The sequence below is a fragment of the Ursus maritimus genome, unplaced genomic scaffold (genome assembly GCF_017311325.1).
Source record: "Ursus maritimus isolate PB19 unplaced genomic scaffold, ASM1731132v1 scaffold_32, whole genome shotgun sequence".
Taxonomy (NCBI): Eukaryota; Metazoa; Chordata; class Mammalia; order Carnivora; family Ursidae; genus Ursus; species Ursus maritimus.
Window position 1 is genome coordinate 13,264,926 of NW_024425786.1, and position 18,470 is coordinate 13,283,395.

At 56.8% G+C, this 18,470-nt stretch overlaps 1 protein-coding gene across 2 annotated transcripts in view; it reads left to right on the forward strand.

Annotated features, from left to right (window-relative positions):
- The first annotated feature begins 1,000 nt into the window (after positions 1 to 1,000).
- The window catches only part of PAX7 (paired box 7), a 94,507-nt gene continuing 77,037 nt past the window's right edge, over positions 1,001 to 18,470 (forward strand). The window contains exons 1-4 of one of the 2 annotated variants that reach the window (XM_040645858.1): positions 1,001 to 1,131; positions 3,696 to 3,931; positions 4,515 to 4,644; positions 5,553 to 5,687. In XM_040645858.1, coding sequence (XP_040501792.1) covers positions 1,047 to 1,131; positions 3,696 to 3,931; positions 4,515 to 4,644; positions 5,553 to 5,687 — 586 coding nt within the window. In that variant the 5' untranslated portion in view covers positions 1,001 to 1,046. The remainder of the gene's footprint in view (positions 1,132 to 3,695; positions 3,932 to 4,514; positions 4,645 to 5,552; positions 5,688 to 18,470) is intronic. The other variant, XM_040645859.1, reaches the window with a different exon arrangement.

Consider the following 18,470-nt stretch of genomic DNA (forward strand, 5'->3'; position numbering starts at 1 on the left):
TCGGCCGATGTGGCCCATTCGTCAAAAGAAGACACTTGCACAAAGTTGGCCCCCTCCCTTTCTGCGCCCTCCCCCAGCCTCCGGGGCCTCGCTCCCTACGTGTTAACGGGCCGTTCAAATTCTCCCCCAAAAACGAGGTCGAGCCGGGGATTAGAAAAAAGAGAGGAAAAAAATATTCGTTGGCGATTTCTTTTCGTTATTGGTCCTCGGCTCCCTTCAGCCCTGGCCCCCTTCCCTCCTCATGAATAAAAGAAAAGTCCGAACCTATCAGATCTCGTTGGCTGCCTCCCCCCCCCACTCCAGTTGAGCACTTTTGCACAACTTACCCTGCGGATCACTCGCCCCCTCGCTTCCCCTCTTCTCTTCCCAACCCCGTCACCCCCTGTCGCCTTCCCTCAAGCCCCGAAACTCGAGAGCCACCTCCTTCCCTCCCCAAGCCTTGTGGGGGCGGGGTGTGAAAGCTGGTGTGAGAGGGAGTCGTGAGTGTGGTCTGGAGAAAGGCGTGGAGAGGAGTGCGGGGAGGGAGCGAGCGAGCGAGCGCGAGAATAAATATATAAATAAATACGAAAGAGAATCCACTCGGCAGCCTCTCGGCGCAGAAACTTTGGCCCGGAGCGCGAGAGCGCGCCTCTGCCAGTCCGAGGCCGGGGCCCTGCCTCCGGCCGCGTCCCCCCAGCCCCGCTCGGCCGCCCGGCCTCGCCTCCCGGTTCCGCCCGGCGCATCCGCCCGCACAACTTCTGGCCGAGCGGAGCGGGCAGAGGCGGACTTGGGGTTGCTGTGTTTGTTTGTTTGAACTTCCTTGTCACCACCTTCCCTCCCCCCAACCTCCACCCCCACCTCGCCCCCCTCCCCAGCTTCTGGACGCGTTCGACTGCAGCCGGGGGTGGGGGGTGGGGGTAGGGAGCGTGTGTGGAGGGGAGGAGGGGGAAGAGGTTAAAAAAAGAGAAGTGGAAGAAGAAGGAAAGAAAGAGACCGCAGCAGGGGTAAAGGGAGCGGACGGGAAGCGATTTTTGCCGACTCTGGATTCGTCCCCGGCGTGCGCAAGAATGGCGGCCCTTCCCGGCACCGTACCGAGGATGATGCGGCCGGCTCCCGGGCAGAACTATCCCCGCACGGGATTTCCTCTGGAAGGTAAGAGCGCCTGGGCTCGCCGCGCCTCCGCTCCTCTGCCGGGAACCCGAGGTCCTTGGAGAGGCAGCGATCTCCAGGGGTGGTGGCGGTGGCAGCGGCGCGGGAGGGCAGGGGGTCCCCTTCTCTTCTGGGGACCGAGTCCGGGAGCTGGACCCCTGGAAGTTTCCGGGGCCGACACTTGTCCGTTTTTGCGCGGCTTTCAGTGACCGGCGGCCGGGGCTTCACAGGTCGCGTGGGCTCTGGCCTTCCCCCGCAGGGCGGAACTCCCGGCAGATTTCGGCCCCTAGTAAATTTCAAGTCCTGGCGAATTTCAGTTCGTTTCCACTATTTTCAGATACTTTCCTCCCGGTTACTTTCTCAGCTCTCTGCGTTGGCCGGCTACAGCGCTTTCTACTCTCGTTAGGAACTGTTCTTTTTTCACTCCTGGTATGGTTCTCCAATCCCTTTTATTTCGAAATACCCAGCAATGTTAGTGATAGTTTATATGTCTAAACTAGGAAGGCTATCGGCTTCTTCCAAAGCACCAGACAGAAAGAAACTCCTGCCTTTTGGTTTGGAAACAAACTCATTTGTAATAATAAATAGTAACGATTCCCCCCCCCCCAAACTTTTCACTTGCGCTTCAGAACTCTGCAACTCTCCTGTGAGAGACGGTGAGCGGGCACCAAGGTGTCCAGACAAGGGGAAAACGTGAATTCTGTAATGTGCCCTCCGTCAATACCCAGCACCGGGGTGAGCAGAGAGGACTGGCAGTGGACGGGTTCCCGACTGGAGGAAAGGGTGGGAGCGCGCTGCCAAGACCCTTTCCTGCGTTTTTCTTTTGTTTTCTTTTTAAACTAATGGAAGGCCTTCAACCTGTCAACCGAGGGATCACTGGGTTTCTGGGGGTGGGGAGCCCAGGGTGTCATACAGAAGTGGTGAGAGATAGGTGCCACTTTCATTTTTTAATTACTCTTCTTGTAATTGTATGGGCCCCTTGTGCGTGAGGAAGGGGAAAGGAGGCGGGGAGGGGATGGACAGGCAGGCAGCCTGTGATCTGGGGAGGGAGGGGTCCCACTGGCAGCGAGATGGCGCGGGTCCCTGAATTAGACGAAGGCGAAGAGAGTGGCTCCGTGATCAAGTGCGCGCAAGCAACCACGCAGGCGGGAGAGCGCACAAGCCCGGGGATTTGCCGTAGCACTCTCCTGTAGCGAATGCAAGTGAAACAGGCGGCCGAGGACGCGAGCGGATTAGAACAATATTTGCCCAACATGACGGAGAATACTGAGGAGAGCCGAGCGCCGGTCGCTAAAGAGGCTCTTGAATATAAAGTTGGGCGCTCGAGAGCTCTCGAGCGCTAATGGCATATCCCGCCACGGAGACCGAGTGACTCTGACTTGGCGACGCACGATTTCTGATTAAATCCGAGGGTGGCTTCAGACACCTACTTTTACAAAGAGAGGTGGGGGGACCGGGAGCGCGAGGGAGGAGGCGGTAAGCACGGCTGGGCAGCCGAGCCCCTTCTCGCCTCCTCCCTTCCAATTATACTGGCAGCTCCCTCCACTCCGGCGTCTGTGAAATCGTTCTAATCTGCCAGATCTCCGCAGCCGCCTGGTCCCCAAATTGGGGGGATGGAGGCCGGATTAGTGCACCGGGTGTCCCCCAACCTTCTATGAGGAAATTGTGTAGACCTTGCATTAAGGCTTCCGAGGAGCTCTCCCCTCCCCAGCATACAGCCGGAGTGCCTGTCTCCCTGGTTCCCAAAGTCACCCACACTGGGAGACGCTGGCCCATCTGTGTACCACCCTCACGAGCCTGCAGGGACAGACCGTGGATTTCTGAAGCCAAATAGGCATTTGATAGGGGAGCTCGCTGACAGCAGAGCGTCTCCCCCAAATCGCCCCAAAACGAAATTAGAACTTTGAGAGGGGTTGGAAGCAAGGAGAGTCCCTCAAGGGACAGCCAGGTGACCCCAGAGGCAGCAACCAACAGCATCGTGTCACCAGTCCCTCGGCTGTTCAATTCTAAGTAGGACAGGTTTGCTGCCCAGGCCAGGACTGTGAATACTGGTAATTAAGCAGCCTCTTCTGGCTGCCCCCAAAATGGATCAGTCTTGACCACTTAGGGCATGAAACTGACCAGAAGGGCCACATCTCACCCGAGGCAGACAGACCTGCAGCCCAAACTGCATCCTAGGGGACCGAGCCACTGGTCCCACAGACTCCCAAGACTCCATCAGCTTCTTGGCTCTGCCCTCTCCCTCCTGTTCTCAGAAGCATCAGATCCCTCTCGAGTGTGTCCTCATTCCCCAAAGTGTGACCATAAGAATGGGGGCACACAGCATCTGGGGTACTGTAGCAGCCAGCTGTGCCTCATCTCTCCATCCTTCCAGGACCCTCTCTCAGCTCTCTGACAGTTTTTTCCTGACCACTGAACTGCCGCAGCTCCAAATGTGGGGAACTCGCAGACCCTTTTTCAGGGGTCTTGGGGCTCAAATAAAACTGGAGTCAAGGGGTGTGCTCACTGTCTCTTCCCCATCCTCACCCAGTGCCTCTCTCCTTCCTCATCTCCCCTCCCTTCTCCAGTGTCCACGCCACTTGGCCAAGGCCGGGTCAATCAGCTTGGGGGGGTCTTCATCAACGGGCGACCGCTGCCTAACCACATCCGCCACAAGATAGTGGAGATGGCCCACCATGGCATCCGGCCCTGTGTCATCTCCCGCCAGCTGCGTGTCTCCCACGGCTGTGTCTCCAAGATTCTCTGCCGCTACCAGGAGACTGGGTCCATCCGGCCTGGGGCCATCGGCGGCAGCAAGCCCAGAGTGAGTGTCTTTGCTGCAGAGCTGGCCGTCGGCCTTCCCACGGCTGGGGGATCCTGGCTGTGGCCCCTCTCACTACCCTGTGTCATCCAGTACCACTGGGGTGTCTGTATGCTTCCTATGGAAAGTACAGGGGGCGAGCGTCCTCACCCCCAGATGTCCCGCTCATTATTTGGATTTCTAGGGGATAGGATAACTGAGGTTCCAGGTTGCCCAGGACTTTAAGGCCAATGAATCACCCCTGGACTGCCCCTACATCTGCCCCGACCCCCAGCATCATCCCAGACCAGGGGACATCTCCCCTCAGTCTTGCCTGAAATAGTGAGCGGGGTGGTGGGGAGATCCCAAGAGCCCTAATTAGTTCTGTCTTATTACCCATCACTACCCTATGCACCCGGCTGCCTTCCTGGGAGCCAGGCACAGGTTTTGTAAAAGGTTAAAGCCAATCTCAGAAGGGGGGGAAGGGGAGGACAGGGGAACCAGAGCCACCAGCCTGGCCTGGGGCTCTTGGGAGTTGGATATTAAAAGTGTCTCCCTCCCTCCACCCCATCTTTCCACTCCTGCTCTCCCACCTCCACTTCTGAAGCAGGTGGCGACTCCGGATGTGGAGAAAAAGATCGAGGAATACAAGAGGGAGAATCCCGGCATGTTCAGCTGGGAGATCCGGGACAGGCTGCTGAAGGACGGACACTGTGACCGCAGCACGGTGCCCTCAGGTGAGAAGGCAGCGGAGCCGGCACGCACAGTCTGGCTCAGGCTGGGCTGTGCCGGGAAGGAGGCAGGACAGACGGAAGGTGAGGAAGGGTGGGGAGCTCCAAGGAAAGTTGGGAGGAAAGTGAGCCGGAGTGCAGAGTTGGGGCAAAGGAGGGAATCAAAACCGAAAGGAAGATGGAGGAAGGGAAGAAGGAAAGAAAAGAGAGAAAGTTAGGAGAGACAGAGAGAGGAGAAGGAAGAAAGAGAGGAGGAACGAGGGACAGAAGGAGAGAAGAAAGGAGGCACAGAAGGGGCAAAGAGTTGTCCTGTAAGGCTGGGTGATAACAGGAGCTCCCTTGGCGCGTTCTCAGAGAAGTGGCCTAGAGAGATGGGTCCGTCCTAGGAGGGCTGATTTCCGTGGGCTCCTGGACCCCTTTCCCCAAGTCACTCTTTCTGTTCTGTTAGTGCCACCAGCCAGCCGTGGGAGGCCGTCCACCACGCTGCCTGTGAGACAGAAAGCGGCCTTGGGTGGACGTGCACGTGTGCACAAGTGCGGGGGCATCCAGGCATGCAGGACGGGGACACACACCTGAGTGGAGAGGTGGCAGCCAAAGGGGCTGGAGGGCCTCTGGCAAGGTCCTGGGGAAGCGGGTGTGGGTGTGAGTGAGGGCATCCAGGGGATGTGACCATGTTAGGCACAAGTGTGTGCAAGGAGTGTGCCACTGTGAGCGTGCCCCAGGTGAGTCAGCTTCCCTAGCCTGCGACAGTACTCAGATGTAGATGTTCAAATGGGAGGGAGGTGTCAGTGGGTGTGAATCCCCTTGCAGTGTGTTGTGGGGAGGGACTGCCTGGCTTTCTCCCAGGGGCCCAGGTCGCCAGGCTCCGCTTCCCCAACAACTTATACTTGCTCTTTTGCCTTTGAATTTCTGAGGTTTAGTGAGTTCGATTAGCCGCGTGCTCAGAATCAAGTTCGGGAAGAAAGAGGAGGAGGATGAAGTGGACAAGAAGGAGGACGACGGCGAGAAGAAAGCCAAGCACAGCATCGACGGCATCCTGGGCGACAAAGGTAGGGAACCTCCGGGGGGGTTGCACCGCCAAACTGGCTTCCCGGCGTGCACGGGAGTTCGGGCCAGTGGGGGCCAGTGGTTCGCTTCCGCCGCCCAAGTTTAGCGACAGCACTTTAGCGGGAGGACTCGCAGGCCCCGGGGCAGCCGGGAGTCCCTCGGGGCTTGCGGAGAGCACCCCCCTCAGTGCGCCCCGGACTAGGGCAGAGCGCGGAGCCGGGGCGCCGATGGCCTGGGCGTCCCCAGGGAGCCGGTTGCAGGTTGGTGCACTGCGCGCCGCTGAGTGCGCAAGCCTGAGCACAGGGCCTGGCCGAGCACTCCGGGGCGTGTGCCCTGCGGGGCAGGCGTTTTGGCGGCTCGTCCCGGTGTGGATCTATTATTTATAGGACGCTTGGACAAGGGGGCGGGGGGCGAGGAAGGAGGAGCCGGCCTGCGGCTCCCTAAATGAATTTGTTAACCAGACCCGCACACGCTCTCTAAACGGTCCCTTGAAACCCTGCCTGACAGTTGACTGACCGCTGCAATCAATAAAAATTAGCAAGGGCCGCCGCCTAACCCTCAGCCCCGCGTTGCCAGGGCCGGAAGAGACAGTGCCGGGTGGGTGCAGAAGGGTGGGTGCACCAGTCAGGCGCTTGCCTCTGGTGGGGCCCAGTCGTTGAGGCCAAGTTCCCCTCGGCCCAGGATCGGAGGATCTCAGGCGGGGAGAAAGCTTCCGACTGCACCCACACTCTCCTCTCTTGCAGCCCGGCTGCCTGCCGGTTGGAGTCTGAGCCTTACGCCCCGCTTTTTCTCGTGGTCGGCTAGGGAAGGCGTTTATCTTTCAAGCGCCTGCATACCCCGGAAAGGGGAGTGTGCTTTTGTTTATTGACGGGGGAAGTTTCGGAAGAAGGGGAAAGTCTTCCTCACTACCCCCTCCCCTTGAAGTTCTCTTTGAGACTTGGTAAGTGTGCCTTAAGTTTGGGGGGGGGGCGAGAAACAGAAATAGAAGACCCGGAGTCACAAAGACTGGCCAGGGAAAAGAAGCGAGCCCACAAAGGGGCATGCCGGGAGGCAGCGAGACAGGAAAGACAGTGGTCACGCAGACCTGCAAAGCGGAAGCTTTGGAAAAAGTGGGGGAGTGCCCCAAACCTGGAGACTTGTAAAGAGCACGCTTTGCTTGAATTTCTTTCCAGAGGGGTCTCAACGTACCCCTCTCCTTGCCTCGCGTGAACTCCTAGCTCAGGTCTCTCTCTCCATTTGTCAGTAGTCTCCCCAACCTTGAAGATGAACTTCACAGACAAAGCCCGCTTCCAAAGACAACACCCAGGGAGGCCCAGCCCCCACGGGCCTGGTGGAGGGGGAAAGTGGGAGGAGGGGCAGGGGCAGCCCCTTTGAGAGAGCAGCCCAGAGCTGGGGAAGGGGCGGGCTATTGACATTCAGGGCCCCAAGTGGAGCCCAGTCCCGCCAGGGACAAAAGGGCGAGGGAAGAAAGGGACGGAGCTGCGCCTGGCACCCCGCTGTGCCGGGCCTGCCTCGGAGCCCTCGGGTCTGCAGTGGGAAGCGGCCCCGTGCTGCTCAGGAGCCCCTGGCTTGGCGGAGGCAGCCCAGAGCCCTGGGGACCCCTGTGGGGGGACCCGCTCCTGACTTCAGTTTGTATCAGAAAGGGATTTGGTTGGACTTCTTTTTTGTGGGGTGGGGCACATTGAACTTGAAATGATCTTTCCTGGCGAAATACCACACAGCAGACACCGTTTCTGAGAAGTACTGGGGAGAGGCAGAAGGGGGTTTGGTTTTATTTGGAGAGACTTTAGGGTGTGTGTGTGTGTGTGTGTGAGAGAGAGAGAGAGAGAGACAGAGAGAGAGACAGAGAGAGAGTGGGGGTGTGTGCGGCGGGGGTTTGTCCAGCTCAGTCTGTGAGGAAGCAAAACAGTCTCTTCTGAGAAAGAAGGAAAGGAGAGGAAGGGGATAGAAAGCATGTACTTCGGGGATCCCTTTGGCTCCAGGGAGTTCGGGTGCTTCTGGCGTCGGTCAGGGCTTTCAAAACCAGCTCACAGGCAGCTTCGCTGGAGAGAGGATTTCCCTGCAGCAGAACCAGGAAGCTCCAAATCTCCAAGGGGTTAGGAGGAGCCTGGTGCTTCCAGACTTCCAGACGGGGAGGCAGAGAGCCCGGGAGCGCAGTCTGGAGAAGAGCTGCAGAAACGAAATGGAATCCGTGGGTCTGGGATCCAGAGAGCCTGGCAGGTTTTGAGTGACAGTGGGCACGTCGGGCGCTGGGACTGTGGGCTGGATGGCTGTGTAAGCGCGTGCGACTCTGTGTGGCTGTTTGCCCGTGGGTCTTTGGATCACTATGCCGTGGGTCGTATTCTCTGCAAGTGGGGTTCTGCGTGGGTGTGCAGGGTGATTGTATGTGGGTGTGAACGGGCAGATTGACAGTGAGGATGAGGGAGGGCTCTCCTGTCCCTCCGGGGGACAAAACATTATCAGCCCCCTGAGCACCTGGGCCAGGAGGCAGGCATCCCGGTGAACCACGCAGCTGGAACCTCTCCTCTCTCTCCCAGGCCCCAGCCATCAGCTTCATGGCCAAGTTAAAGGTGAAAAGACCTCCTAACCTCCACCCAAGTCGACCAGGTGGGGAGAGGCAGAGATGCCTCAAAGGGCAGAGCAGGGGGAGGGGTGCACACACACAAACTTTGTTTTGGTTTCTCGCTCTTGACAAATGCTTTCTCCGGGGGTTGCCCCTCTCATGGCAGGGAGCCTTCCAAGAAGGGGTTTAAGAGCTCTCCTCTTTAAGCGCTAAAGAGAGATCCCTCCCTGAGTCCGTTTTTCCCTATCGTCTGCTTGGCATTTAATAATGTTAAGACTTATTAGAGCTGGTAATGAAAACTGGGACTGCTGAATAGGAAACTGTGTTGCAGAAGGGTGTTATAGCTCCCAGGCATGGTAAGAAACTATTTATCCGCAATCAGTCCTCACTCTCAGAGTTTGAAGCACAAACGTTAAGTTGAAGGGTTTTAAAGCAGATTAAATTGAGCTTTTATTTCTGTGCACTTTCATCTCTGAACAGCTCACTCCTGCTCCCCTTGGGCTGATATTCATGAGGCTTTCCATATATTTTTTTTTTTTTTTTGCTCTTATCCTTGTTAAGACTGAGTTATTAGGATTGTTGGTTGTGAGAATTTCAGACTGCGGCGGATAGGGGCTCCAGCCGTGCTCTGCTCACCTGGAGAGGGAAATGGACAGTTCCTTGCCCTCATCCACTTGGACTCTCTTCTCCTCACCCTTTCTCGGTGGATCAGGGGAGACACAGGCCAGAGACCCAACCGGTAAAGGATCTGAGGACAGATGGGAAAGAAAAAGATTTTCCTAGCTTGAGCCCAGGGAGACACTGGTGGGAAATTTGATAGGGGTTTGCAAAAAGTCAAACCATTTCTCTGTGGGAGCTAAGGGGAGTCAGTGTGAAGAAATAAGAAAAAAAAAAAAAAAAGCAATAACAACAGCAATAAACAATAAGAACACCAAAGCCTCATGCAACTGACAATGTACAGACTTACGCTGAAACTGACCGGATCAGACATGGGGCTGCACCTGGGCCTCTAGGGTACAACGCCCAAAGAGGTCACAATTAATATGAAATAAGGGGGGGGGTCCACAAGATTTAAAAGAAGAAGAAGAGCATGGATTTCTCCTATGGGGGAAAGTGCCATTGTCAAAGTCCATCCGAGAATTTGCCGACCTCTTCGGTATGAAAGACCATCTGGGGTGGGGGCCGAAGGTGGTGTGTGTGAGGCAGATACGTGTTTCTTTGCATTTTTCCTTCATTTATTTTTAAAGCAGCAGACTTACAGGTGTGGAGTGGGAGATGACGGAGAAGGCTCGGAAAGGAGGGGAGCGCCCGAAGTGTCGGTTTTAGACACTTGTAAAAGGAGGTGGGAAACAATTTAATTTGGCAGCGCGGCTAGCTGCTAATGCGGTTTTCGGTCGTTCGCTGCACTGGAGGAAGCTGTTTTGATTGTGTGTACAAGGACCTGCCAAATTTAATTAGGCTCCGGGGGAGCGCATGAATAGGGGAAGGGGGGCACGGCTCCCCTCAGCCCACACCGTTTTTTTTCCCCCCCCGGCTTCACACCTGGAAAGGGCATTGTTTACCGGATAGGCGAGCGGCAGAGGGAAGGGGAGGAGGCGCAGAGGGAGAGGGGCCTGGGAAGAGGGAGCGAGGGAGGGGACGAAGATAGTCCATTTATCAAGAAACAATCTGCATTGATTTAAACCAACAAGTTCCCTCCTCTGTAAATGTGTGTTTAGAGAAAGGTAATTGACACTTCATCAAATCAGAGGATTACCCCGGGTTGGCAATCTAATCAAACAGAGTCCAGGCGGGATTTGAGGCTGTTCAGAGTGGGATCAGCTTCGCATAATGGGGGCTCGGAGGAAGATGGGAGGGTGTCAGGCAATTCCCCGGCTTTAGGCTGCGCTCAGTGGTGGATATTCAGTGAGACCAGAGGGAGAGAGGGAGGGGGGCGAGGGCTCCGCCGCGCCCCGGCGGTGGGGGGATGGGGTGAGCGGAGAGGGGGCGAGCCCACACTGGGCTGACAAGACTCCCCCTTTCTTCCCTCCATCCCCCCAACCGAAGAAGAGAGCGGGGAAGGAGGGAGCTGAGACTAACGAACAACAACAATGAGATAAGTATTACAAAGGCAAACACTGGCGCTCGCGCGCGCGCTCGCAGCCCCGGAACCCGCGGTAAATAAACAAAGTCGGCAAACTGTTTGCCAGATAAACTCGTGCCTAAATTGAGTGTGACGGGCAAGGAGAGTAGAGACAGAAGGAGATAAGGTTGGAGGGGGAATGAACGAACATAATCTAATTCAAGACATTTAGCAAACAAACTCGAAACAAGGGAGAACGGGCGAGCGGAGGGTAATTATCCGCCCCCAGAGATCGAGGGAAGACTTTGGAGAGCTGGGGGTGCAGTAGGGGGCCAGAAGCCGCGGAAGAGCTGCGCGTTGGGGTGGGGGGTGCCTTTGGGACTCCACGGGGGAACCCGGAGAGGGTCCCCAGGGTCTGCAGGGGAAGGACTGGGCTCCCAGATTGAGGTTCCTGCTCAGCTCTAGTTTCCCAAACGCGTTTCTAAACGGGGTGGGGTCCCCTGCCGCGAAGGCGTGCGGGTTTTATGTTCACCTCGGGGCACGCACCGCCACACACTGGCTGTTTCCAGGCGTTTGTACCTAAAAGACTCGTGTGCGCGGCACAGCCGTGAAAGGAATTAGATATTTACCAGTTTGAAATAAGCCTGGCTAAGAAGAAGAAGAGGGAGAGAGAGAGAGAGAGGGACATTGAAAAGATGAGGCTGGGGGAAGACTTCAAACGAATTCATCATTTGGAATGGTGGAGGGGAGATTTACCAGACAGTATTGGGAAGTTATTTAGATATTAATAACACATTTTCCTGAGGCGCGACCACGGCAGCCATCTGTGCTGCTCTCGGAGCTATTTGGCTGGGTGAAATATGGGCGTCTCAAATGTTGGGAAGAGATAAGGCAATCAGGCTAACCCTGGTCCTAAGACGGCATCGCGGCGTTAAACCCGGATTAACCTCCCCCCACCCCCGCCGCCCCCTCCCCTTTCACAGCTTTCCAAATTTTTCAGTGGAATTTACATGGAAGGATTTAAAAGCACATATAACAGTAGCCTTAAAGCAGTAAGGTGATTATTTGGGGTTTTTTTTTTAAGAATGTCTTTCTGAAAATAATAGTTGTCACATACGTTTTATATAAATATTATATAAAAACATATATATTTTTACATAGGGAGAGAGGGCTGAGCAAATGAGATTTCCTTCCAGGTTGCCTCTTTGGAGTTCCCATTTGCCATCATGGGCAAAGTTGATGAGGGCTTCTTTCCTAATGGGCATCTATGGAAACACGAAATGTACAAGGTCCCTGGCTCTGGCCCCGGGCAGTTCTCCTAAAGCCAGACAGAACTCACACTCACAGAAGAGACTTAGAAGTGCCTGGTGAGGGGAAGCCTTCCTACAGTTAAGAGCACCGAAGAGAAACCCCAAAGGGGAGATGCTCCAGCGGCTTTGGGGCCTTGAAGGCCATGACTAAGATGGGGGGCACATTCCAGGAATTCCAGAAAAATAGCTCTTCTCCCTCTCCCATCCCAGACTAATGAGGTAATTAGGAAACCCAGTTGGGGATGGGGATAAGAGCGGATTGGAAGGTTGGGTTGCCCCCCTCAGTTTTTGCTGTCCTATGCCTGCCTTCTTTTTCCCCCTCCCCCCAACTCTGGCTGAAAGAGGAAAAGGTGGAAGTGGGGTCAGCGCTTTCTGACCTGCTCTGGAGCAATTGGCCCCGGCTGGGGTCGGGCAGAGGGAGGGAGGGAACTTGCCTTCCCAAATCGAATCAAGGCAGAACGGTGACCTAAGGGGGAAACTTTGCCATTAGTAGATAGATCTCTCCAAAACTTCAAACAAAGTGGGGTGGGGGTGGGGGGAACAGAGCGGTGAAGCGGGGTAGGCAGAGGCCAGGGAGAGAAGAAGTCCAGAGAGAGAGCGCAGAGGGGACCGGGAGCCCGTGAAGGGGAGGGGCCTGGAGGAGGAAGAGAAAGGGTCGAGGGCAAAGGGGAGGTGGGGGCCAAAGGAAGGGGTGTAGGGAAGGGGATGCTAAAGGGGGGTCGGCTGCACTTGGAACCTCAGCCCCGGGGGAGAAGAAAGGCTTCCCCACACTGCAGCTTCAGGAGGGATGAGGGGAAGTGTGTGCGCCCCAAGTCATGCTACAAGGAGGCCCCAGGGGCATTCCCGGGTGCCTGGGGCGCTCGTGCCTGGCACTCTGGTGGGCAGCTGAGTGAGGGTGGGTTTGGAGGTGCTGCAGAGCTCTGCAACCTTGCTGAGGAAAGATCCGGCCGTTGCCCTGAGACTGCGGGTCAGCTAATGGTCCAAGATCTGGTCTCTGGGGCCCTGGTTGGGCGCTGGGCCTGAGCCCAGGTTGAGATCAAGGGAGGGATGGCAGAGACTGGGGAGATGCCGAGCCACAGAGGTGGCACGAGAGAGAGTCAGAAAGGAGGAGACCGGCAATGGGGGGAGAGGGGGAGAACGCTGCGCGCTGGAAAACTGAAGAGTGAGAAAGAGCGCGGGCCTGAGAGAAACTGCCTAGAGCGGTTGAGGACGCCGAGAAACGCGGAGGGACTGAGAGGGGCACGGAGTAGCAGAAAGAAAGACGAAAGGACGCAGAGTCACCGAAAGGCCGGCCTGGGACAGGCAGATCAGGAGAAACCGCGGGACCTGGAGACAGCCCGCGGGAGAGCGCGGGCGGAGAGGGCGAGCGCGCAAAGCCGGGCGGCGGCGGGAGGCGGGCGAGCCGCTGTCGTCCTTTTGATCCTCGGCGGCTTCCCCTTATCAGAAGCGCTTTCAGTGACACTGGCACAAAGGCAGTTCATCATATTACAGCGCGGCCCGGCGGCTCGCTGCGATCCCGCCGCTTAATTAGAGGCGAGCAAGGCGGGCCGGCGGAGCGGGAGGGAGGCCGACCCCGAGGCGGGGGGCCTGAGCTCCGCGCTCAACCCGGGGCGCTGGGAAGGGGCTGGCGGGAGAGCCTGGCCCGGTTGGGACTAGGAACAAGGAGGGGGGTGGGCGGGGAACCCTTATTCAGGGTGCTGCTAAATAAACAGGCCTGTCGGGGTTTCACTGCCTGGAGAGCGGGGCTCGCTGCCTTCCGGGTTTTAGCAGCAGCCCCTCTAAGTTCTCAGCTTTGGGAAGGGATGGTGTGCAGTCCAGCGTCCGCACTCCCTGGCTTCCCACACTGCAGAATGGAGGGTGAGTAAAGGCGAGGTTGCAACCCTGGAGAGCTGAAGGTTTTGTGCTGCTCTGGGCCCAGCTCCCACCCACAGGTTCCTAGCAGCTGCAAGTCCCATTCCCTCCTCCTAAGGCTTGCCTTGTCTCCATCTGAAGCCAGCTGTGCTAGGCAGGAGGCATCCGGAGGGGCAGAGTGCGTTGTGATGGGCTCGGGAAGGAAGCGTTCTAGTGTCTATCCTGCCCCCAACTCATGAGCAACGTCATCCTGGACAACTTGCTCAATTTCCCTGGGTCTCAGTTTTCTCCCATGAAAGCCAGAGAACTGGACTGAGTCAGAGATTCTTGTCTTTTGGGGGGACCCTAGACCCCTTGGAGAATTGGATTGAATGGAGAAAAAAACTGGCCAACCACACAAGTCCATACAGACAGAATTGTGCCGACAGTATAAAGGGGTCTCTGGGCCTCTAGAGGCCACACCCCCTTAGGAACCTCCTATTTGCAAGTTTCCTGGTGACTCCAACACTCTTGGGGGAGGCGCTCATCCCCAAGGGGGAGCCCAGGAGCTCAGGATGAGGAGATAGAATTGGGGAGAGGGGAGAGTTTGAGGCTAAAAGCCTGCCCTCTATCTGGCCCTTGCTGTTTCTTCCCCTTTCCAAAACAGAGGCAGCAGAGCCCCCCTCCCATTCATTTGTTGGAAGCGCCCTTTCTGAGAATGAAATGAATACAAATGCTGTGTTCTCCTTTTGTCTGTCCCACCAAAAAAAAAAAAAAAAAAAAAAGGAAGAAAGAAAGAAAAAGAAATTTGTTTCAAAGAGTGAGTTTCTTCAGTCTGTGAAATTTTTTTGAGCACCTACTATGTGCCAGGCATTGTGTTAGGTGCCCAGGAGGACCTGAGACATCAGGAAGGCCCCTGCCTTCAGAGAGTTTTGAGCCAGGTGGTTGAGACAGGAAATAACCAAGCCCACGATGAACAGGCCTGCCGCAGTACATATGTGTCTGCGTGTGTTCACCTGCATCTCTGTGTGCGCCTGCCCCCTTGCCAGGCTGCCTGTATGTTTTGGTGCTTGTGAGTGTTGCCTGTGTGTGTTTGTGCAGGTCCGCGTGTGTGTGCAACAACAGGATACGTCTGGGGGCAGAGCCGGATTTGGCAGGCAGCTCCCAACCCGGCTTCGGGAGTCACAGGCATCCGACAGGGCCTGGAAGCACCCTGGGTTTGAGCTGAGAGGAGGAGGAAGGAGTGGCCAGGCCGCTGGGCTCCTGAGCCTCTCCCCTTCACTGTGCTCTTTGTCTGCCGCCCGCAAAGAGATCAAACAGACCCCAGGACGGGACAGAAAAAGGGGTGGGGCGTCGGCCCAAGAAGTAGCTTGGAAAACTCCACCCTGAACTTTTCTGGGGTCTTTTCCATGGGACCCAGACCCAGCAGAGCCCCATTCGAGGGGGTAGCTGCCTTTCCCTAGGACCCTACCCGGGTTGCCAGCCTTTGGGGTAACAGGTGGAGAGGGTCCGCTCCTGGTTCGAATTACAGTTGTGGGTCTCTAGGCAACTTGGGAAAAATGAAAAGAAGGCAACATTGGGGAAGTTTTGGGGGATGCCCTGTGTTGGGGTAGCGTGTTGTGTACACTTTTGCGTGGAGATCGTGTATCTGGGATCAAGCCCTTCAGTTCCCCAGAAACCTACCTGCCCTGTAGTCCACGCTGGATTTATCTGAGCTGCACAAAAATCAGATTCAGAGATCGCCTCCAGAGCAAGAACTTTGGGGTTGGTAGGGGTCGGGGGGCGGGGAGGTTCTAAGGAACCCTCTAGAACTCTCTCATTCCCAGTGGAAGCCTGCAGAAGAGGGTTTCTTTCCCCTGCACTCTCTTGTAAGGATAGAACCAGCTCCCACTGTTGGTCCAGTGGCAGAAGGAGGAACCTGGAACTTTCCAGCCTGCCTTTGCACGAGCCCTTCCCACCCCTTGTCCACCCCCTCCACCCCATGCTCCTCATCCTCGCAATTTTTTCTCCTTACCTGGACTTCTTGAGTCAGATTCACACTATTCTTCAGAGAATCAAAAGTCTGATAGAGAAAAAGAAATTCCAATGTAGGTGTGTGTGAGAAAAGGTACAGCTAGGAGATGCCCCTCTGCTTTCTTCTGCTGCTTCTTGCCCCCTCCCCCCAGTCTATATCCCTTCCTCTGTTATGGTCCCTCCGGCTGGCAGCAAATGCCTGCCCTCTCCTATCTTTGGTGATGCGGGAAGATTCTGAATTATCGCACTGGCGTTTCTGGGATTGATTGGAGGTGCTGGGAGTGAACCCTAAGAAAAGAGGCTCTGGAACTTTGTTTAATAAATGGGTGTGGACAACCTTCCTCTCTCCGGAGTCGAATTGTGCTCAGGTTGGGACTTTCCCTTCAATGGGCTATACAGGTGACACGACAAAGTGTGGCTGGCGCTCTCAGAGCTGTGCCCCAGGGGCCATTAGCGCTGGAAAGGCGCCTTGGCCGCCACCTGCTAAAAGCAAACAAGCCAACAAACAAAAACACCTTTCCCCCTTCTGGCTGCGCGGTGGGTTTGAATGCTGGGAACTCAACTTCAGCCGAGGAGCTCCTCCTCCGTGACTTCCGGGGCCCGAGCCTCAGTTTCCCCGTCGGATTAGTGGGGATAACAGCCCCTCCCCACCTCCTGAGGCAGGAGGAAATAAGGGCCGGGAAGGCTCCTTGGAAACTGGTCAGCGGGTCCCAGGAGGGGGAGAGGGAGGCTCCAGGAGGTTCCCCCCCCCCAGCCCCGGGCCGCGCACCCCCCTCCCCCGCGCAGTTCCCGCTCGCGCCTCAATGGCCACTTTAGAAATACAAACAACTTTAGAAATAAAGTAACCAAACCCCCGAAAGGGGCTTTGAAGGGGCGAATGCCTGGTGGCGCTTTCCTATGGTGTGGGCCGAGGCCCCGGCCTAATCCCGCTTTCATTTTCACCGACGGCCGCGGGGGAAGCGCTCCCGGCCTCCCGGCCCCTCAGGAGGCTGATTAGGCCACAAAGAGCCCCCATTATCCCGAGAAGAAAACCGGGGGCGGCGCGGGGCGGGCGGAGCGGGGGGAGCCGGCCGCCCGCGCCCGGGCTATTGACTTAGTGGATGAAGTCAAGAGCGGGCACGCTGGGAGCCCCGGGGGGAGGGGGACGGGGGCGCCGGGCAGGGGGGAGGGGCGGCCCCGCGCGGGAAGGGGCGGGGAGACCGAACAAAACAGGACGCACAAAACCCCACAACAAAACCCAAGCTGCAGGAGAGGGAAGCTGGCGGCGGAGGGCTTCGTCCCCGGGGTTCTGCTGGGTCAGCTGCCCCGGGCGGGCGGCCCGCGGAGGAGTGGGGTGCGGGGTGGGCAGGGGGAAAGGAGAAAGTCACGGCCGGTGAGACTGGTGTATCTGTCGCTGAGCAGCGTGGCAGTGGCTTGGGCACGAGGCTCTGGCTCTCAGCTGTTCTCCTCTGTGAACCTGGGGAGCTGGTCTAGTGTGGCCACCTGCGGGTGTGTGATGGGGACACCTGGTGGGCAGAGGCCATTCCTCTGAGATGCTCTAGGAAAGGTGCTTGAGTTAGGGGTGCTGGGCAGAAGGGGGATGAAGGTGACAGAGGAACCCCCTCCCCAGCCTGAAAGATCTGGGCAACTTTGAATGAGGTGCCCCTGGAGTCTCAGTGATCCCACAAAACCGTCCCACCGATGATGATACCTGCAAAGTGCCTGGGGAAGTGTCTTTCATAAGCTGGGGCACATTAGGAGGCTGGATAAATAGTATTCTCCAATCCCTTCCACCTCCTCTTCTCCTCCAAGGCCACTCCCCTGTGACTTGAGAAGTAATAGAGGCTGTAAATCTATAAGTAATCAGCACATTTGGGCTGGGGTGGGGTGGGGGACAGGTCCTGAGCCAGGCGCAAATGAATGGCATCCCTCCTGATGTAAAAGAAGTGGGCCCTGAGGGCGGCTCCTCATTGAACAGAAGGCCAGGGGAAGAAGGCAGAAACAGAGCCAGTTCTGGTGACCCAACAGACACTGTTAGATATGTGGAGGGTCATTCCTCCCCGGGTGAGTTCTGTCCCCTCCCAGCTTTGGTGGGTGGGGTGGGGAAGGTCAGGGTGAGCCCTATCTGGGGATTGAAGGAGATGGCAGAAACCTCCTCCAGGTGTAGAGGAGGCTGGAGAGGGTATGGGACACCAAGGAGAGCTGGTCCCCATTCCGTTGAAATAGAAGTTAGGTCTAGGCACTGGCTGGAAAGACTTGGAAGTGCTTTGAAGGCATTTTGGCTCTTCATCTGTTCATCCCACAGCTGTCTCATAAGCCAGCTTCCTGCAGCCTGCTGCCCTGGGGGGGGGGTGGTTCGTACCCCTAGAGCCCAGGTGCTGGGCACCTCCTGGCTGAGTTAAGAAGTTGAGACTTGCTCCAAGTGTGGTGGGGAGCCAACAAGAGACTTCAGCAGGCGAGTGATGGACTAATTGGAGAAGGGACTGGAGGGTGTGGGAGGCCCGCTAGGAGGTGAGTGCTGCGAGGGGAGCAGGAGAAAGGTACAGAGGGGGTGGAGAGCAGAGGATGGGTGGAGAGATGTCGAGGAGAGGTCCCTGCCTGAGAGGGAGGAGAGGCAGGGAGGAGGCACTGTTCCCAGTCCCCCTCTCCCCACTTACTAGATGCCTTGGCGTGCTGAGCCTGTGGCTGGCTCCTGGGACAGCTAGCCTGACCCTGGAATCTGAGGACTCCAGGCCGAGATCCCAAAGGGTGAGGCAGAGTTGAACAGGCCTTAGAGCTCATCTGGTCATTTTACAGATGGAAAAGCTGAGGTCCAGAAAGTGTGGCATGAGTGAGCGCAGAGGAGGGAAAGGTAATTCTGGTTCGGTTTGCTGGCAGTTACATCCATAGAGGAGCAAAACACGCAGGTTGAAGTCTTGCTTCCAGGAGCTCAGGAAGCCTGGGGTGAGGGCGTGGGAAGTCTGGCGCTTGTCCATCCCTGCCCCCGTCACCCTTTGTGCTTAATGTGATGCATGCTTTTTTTTTTTTT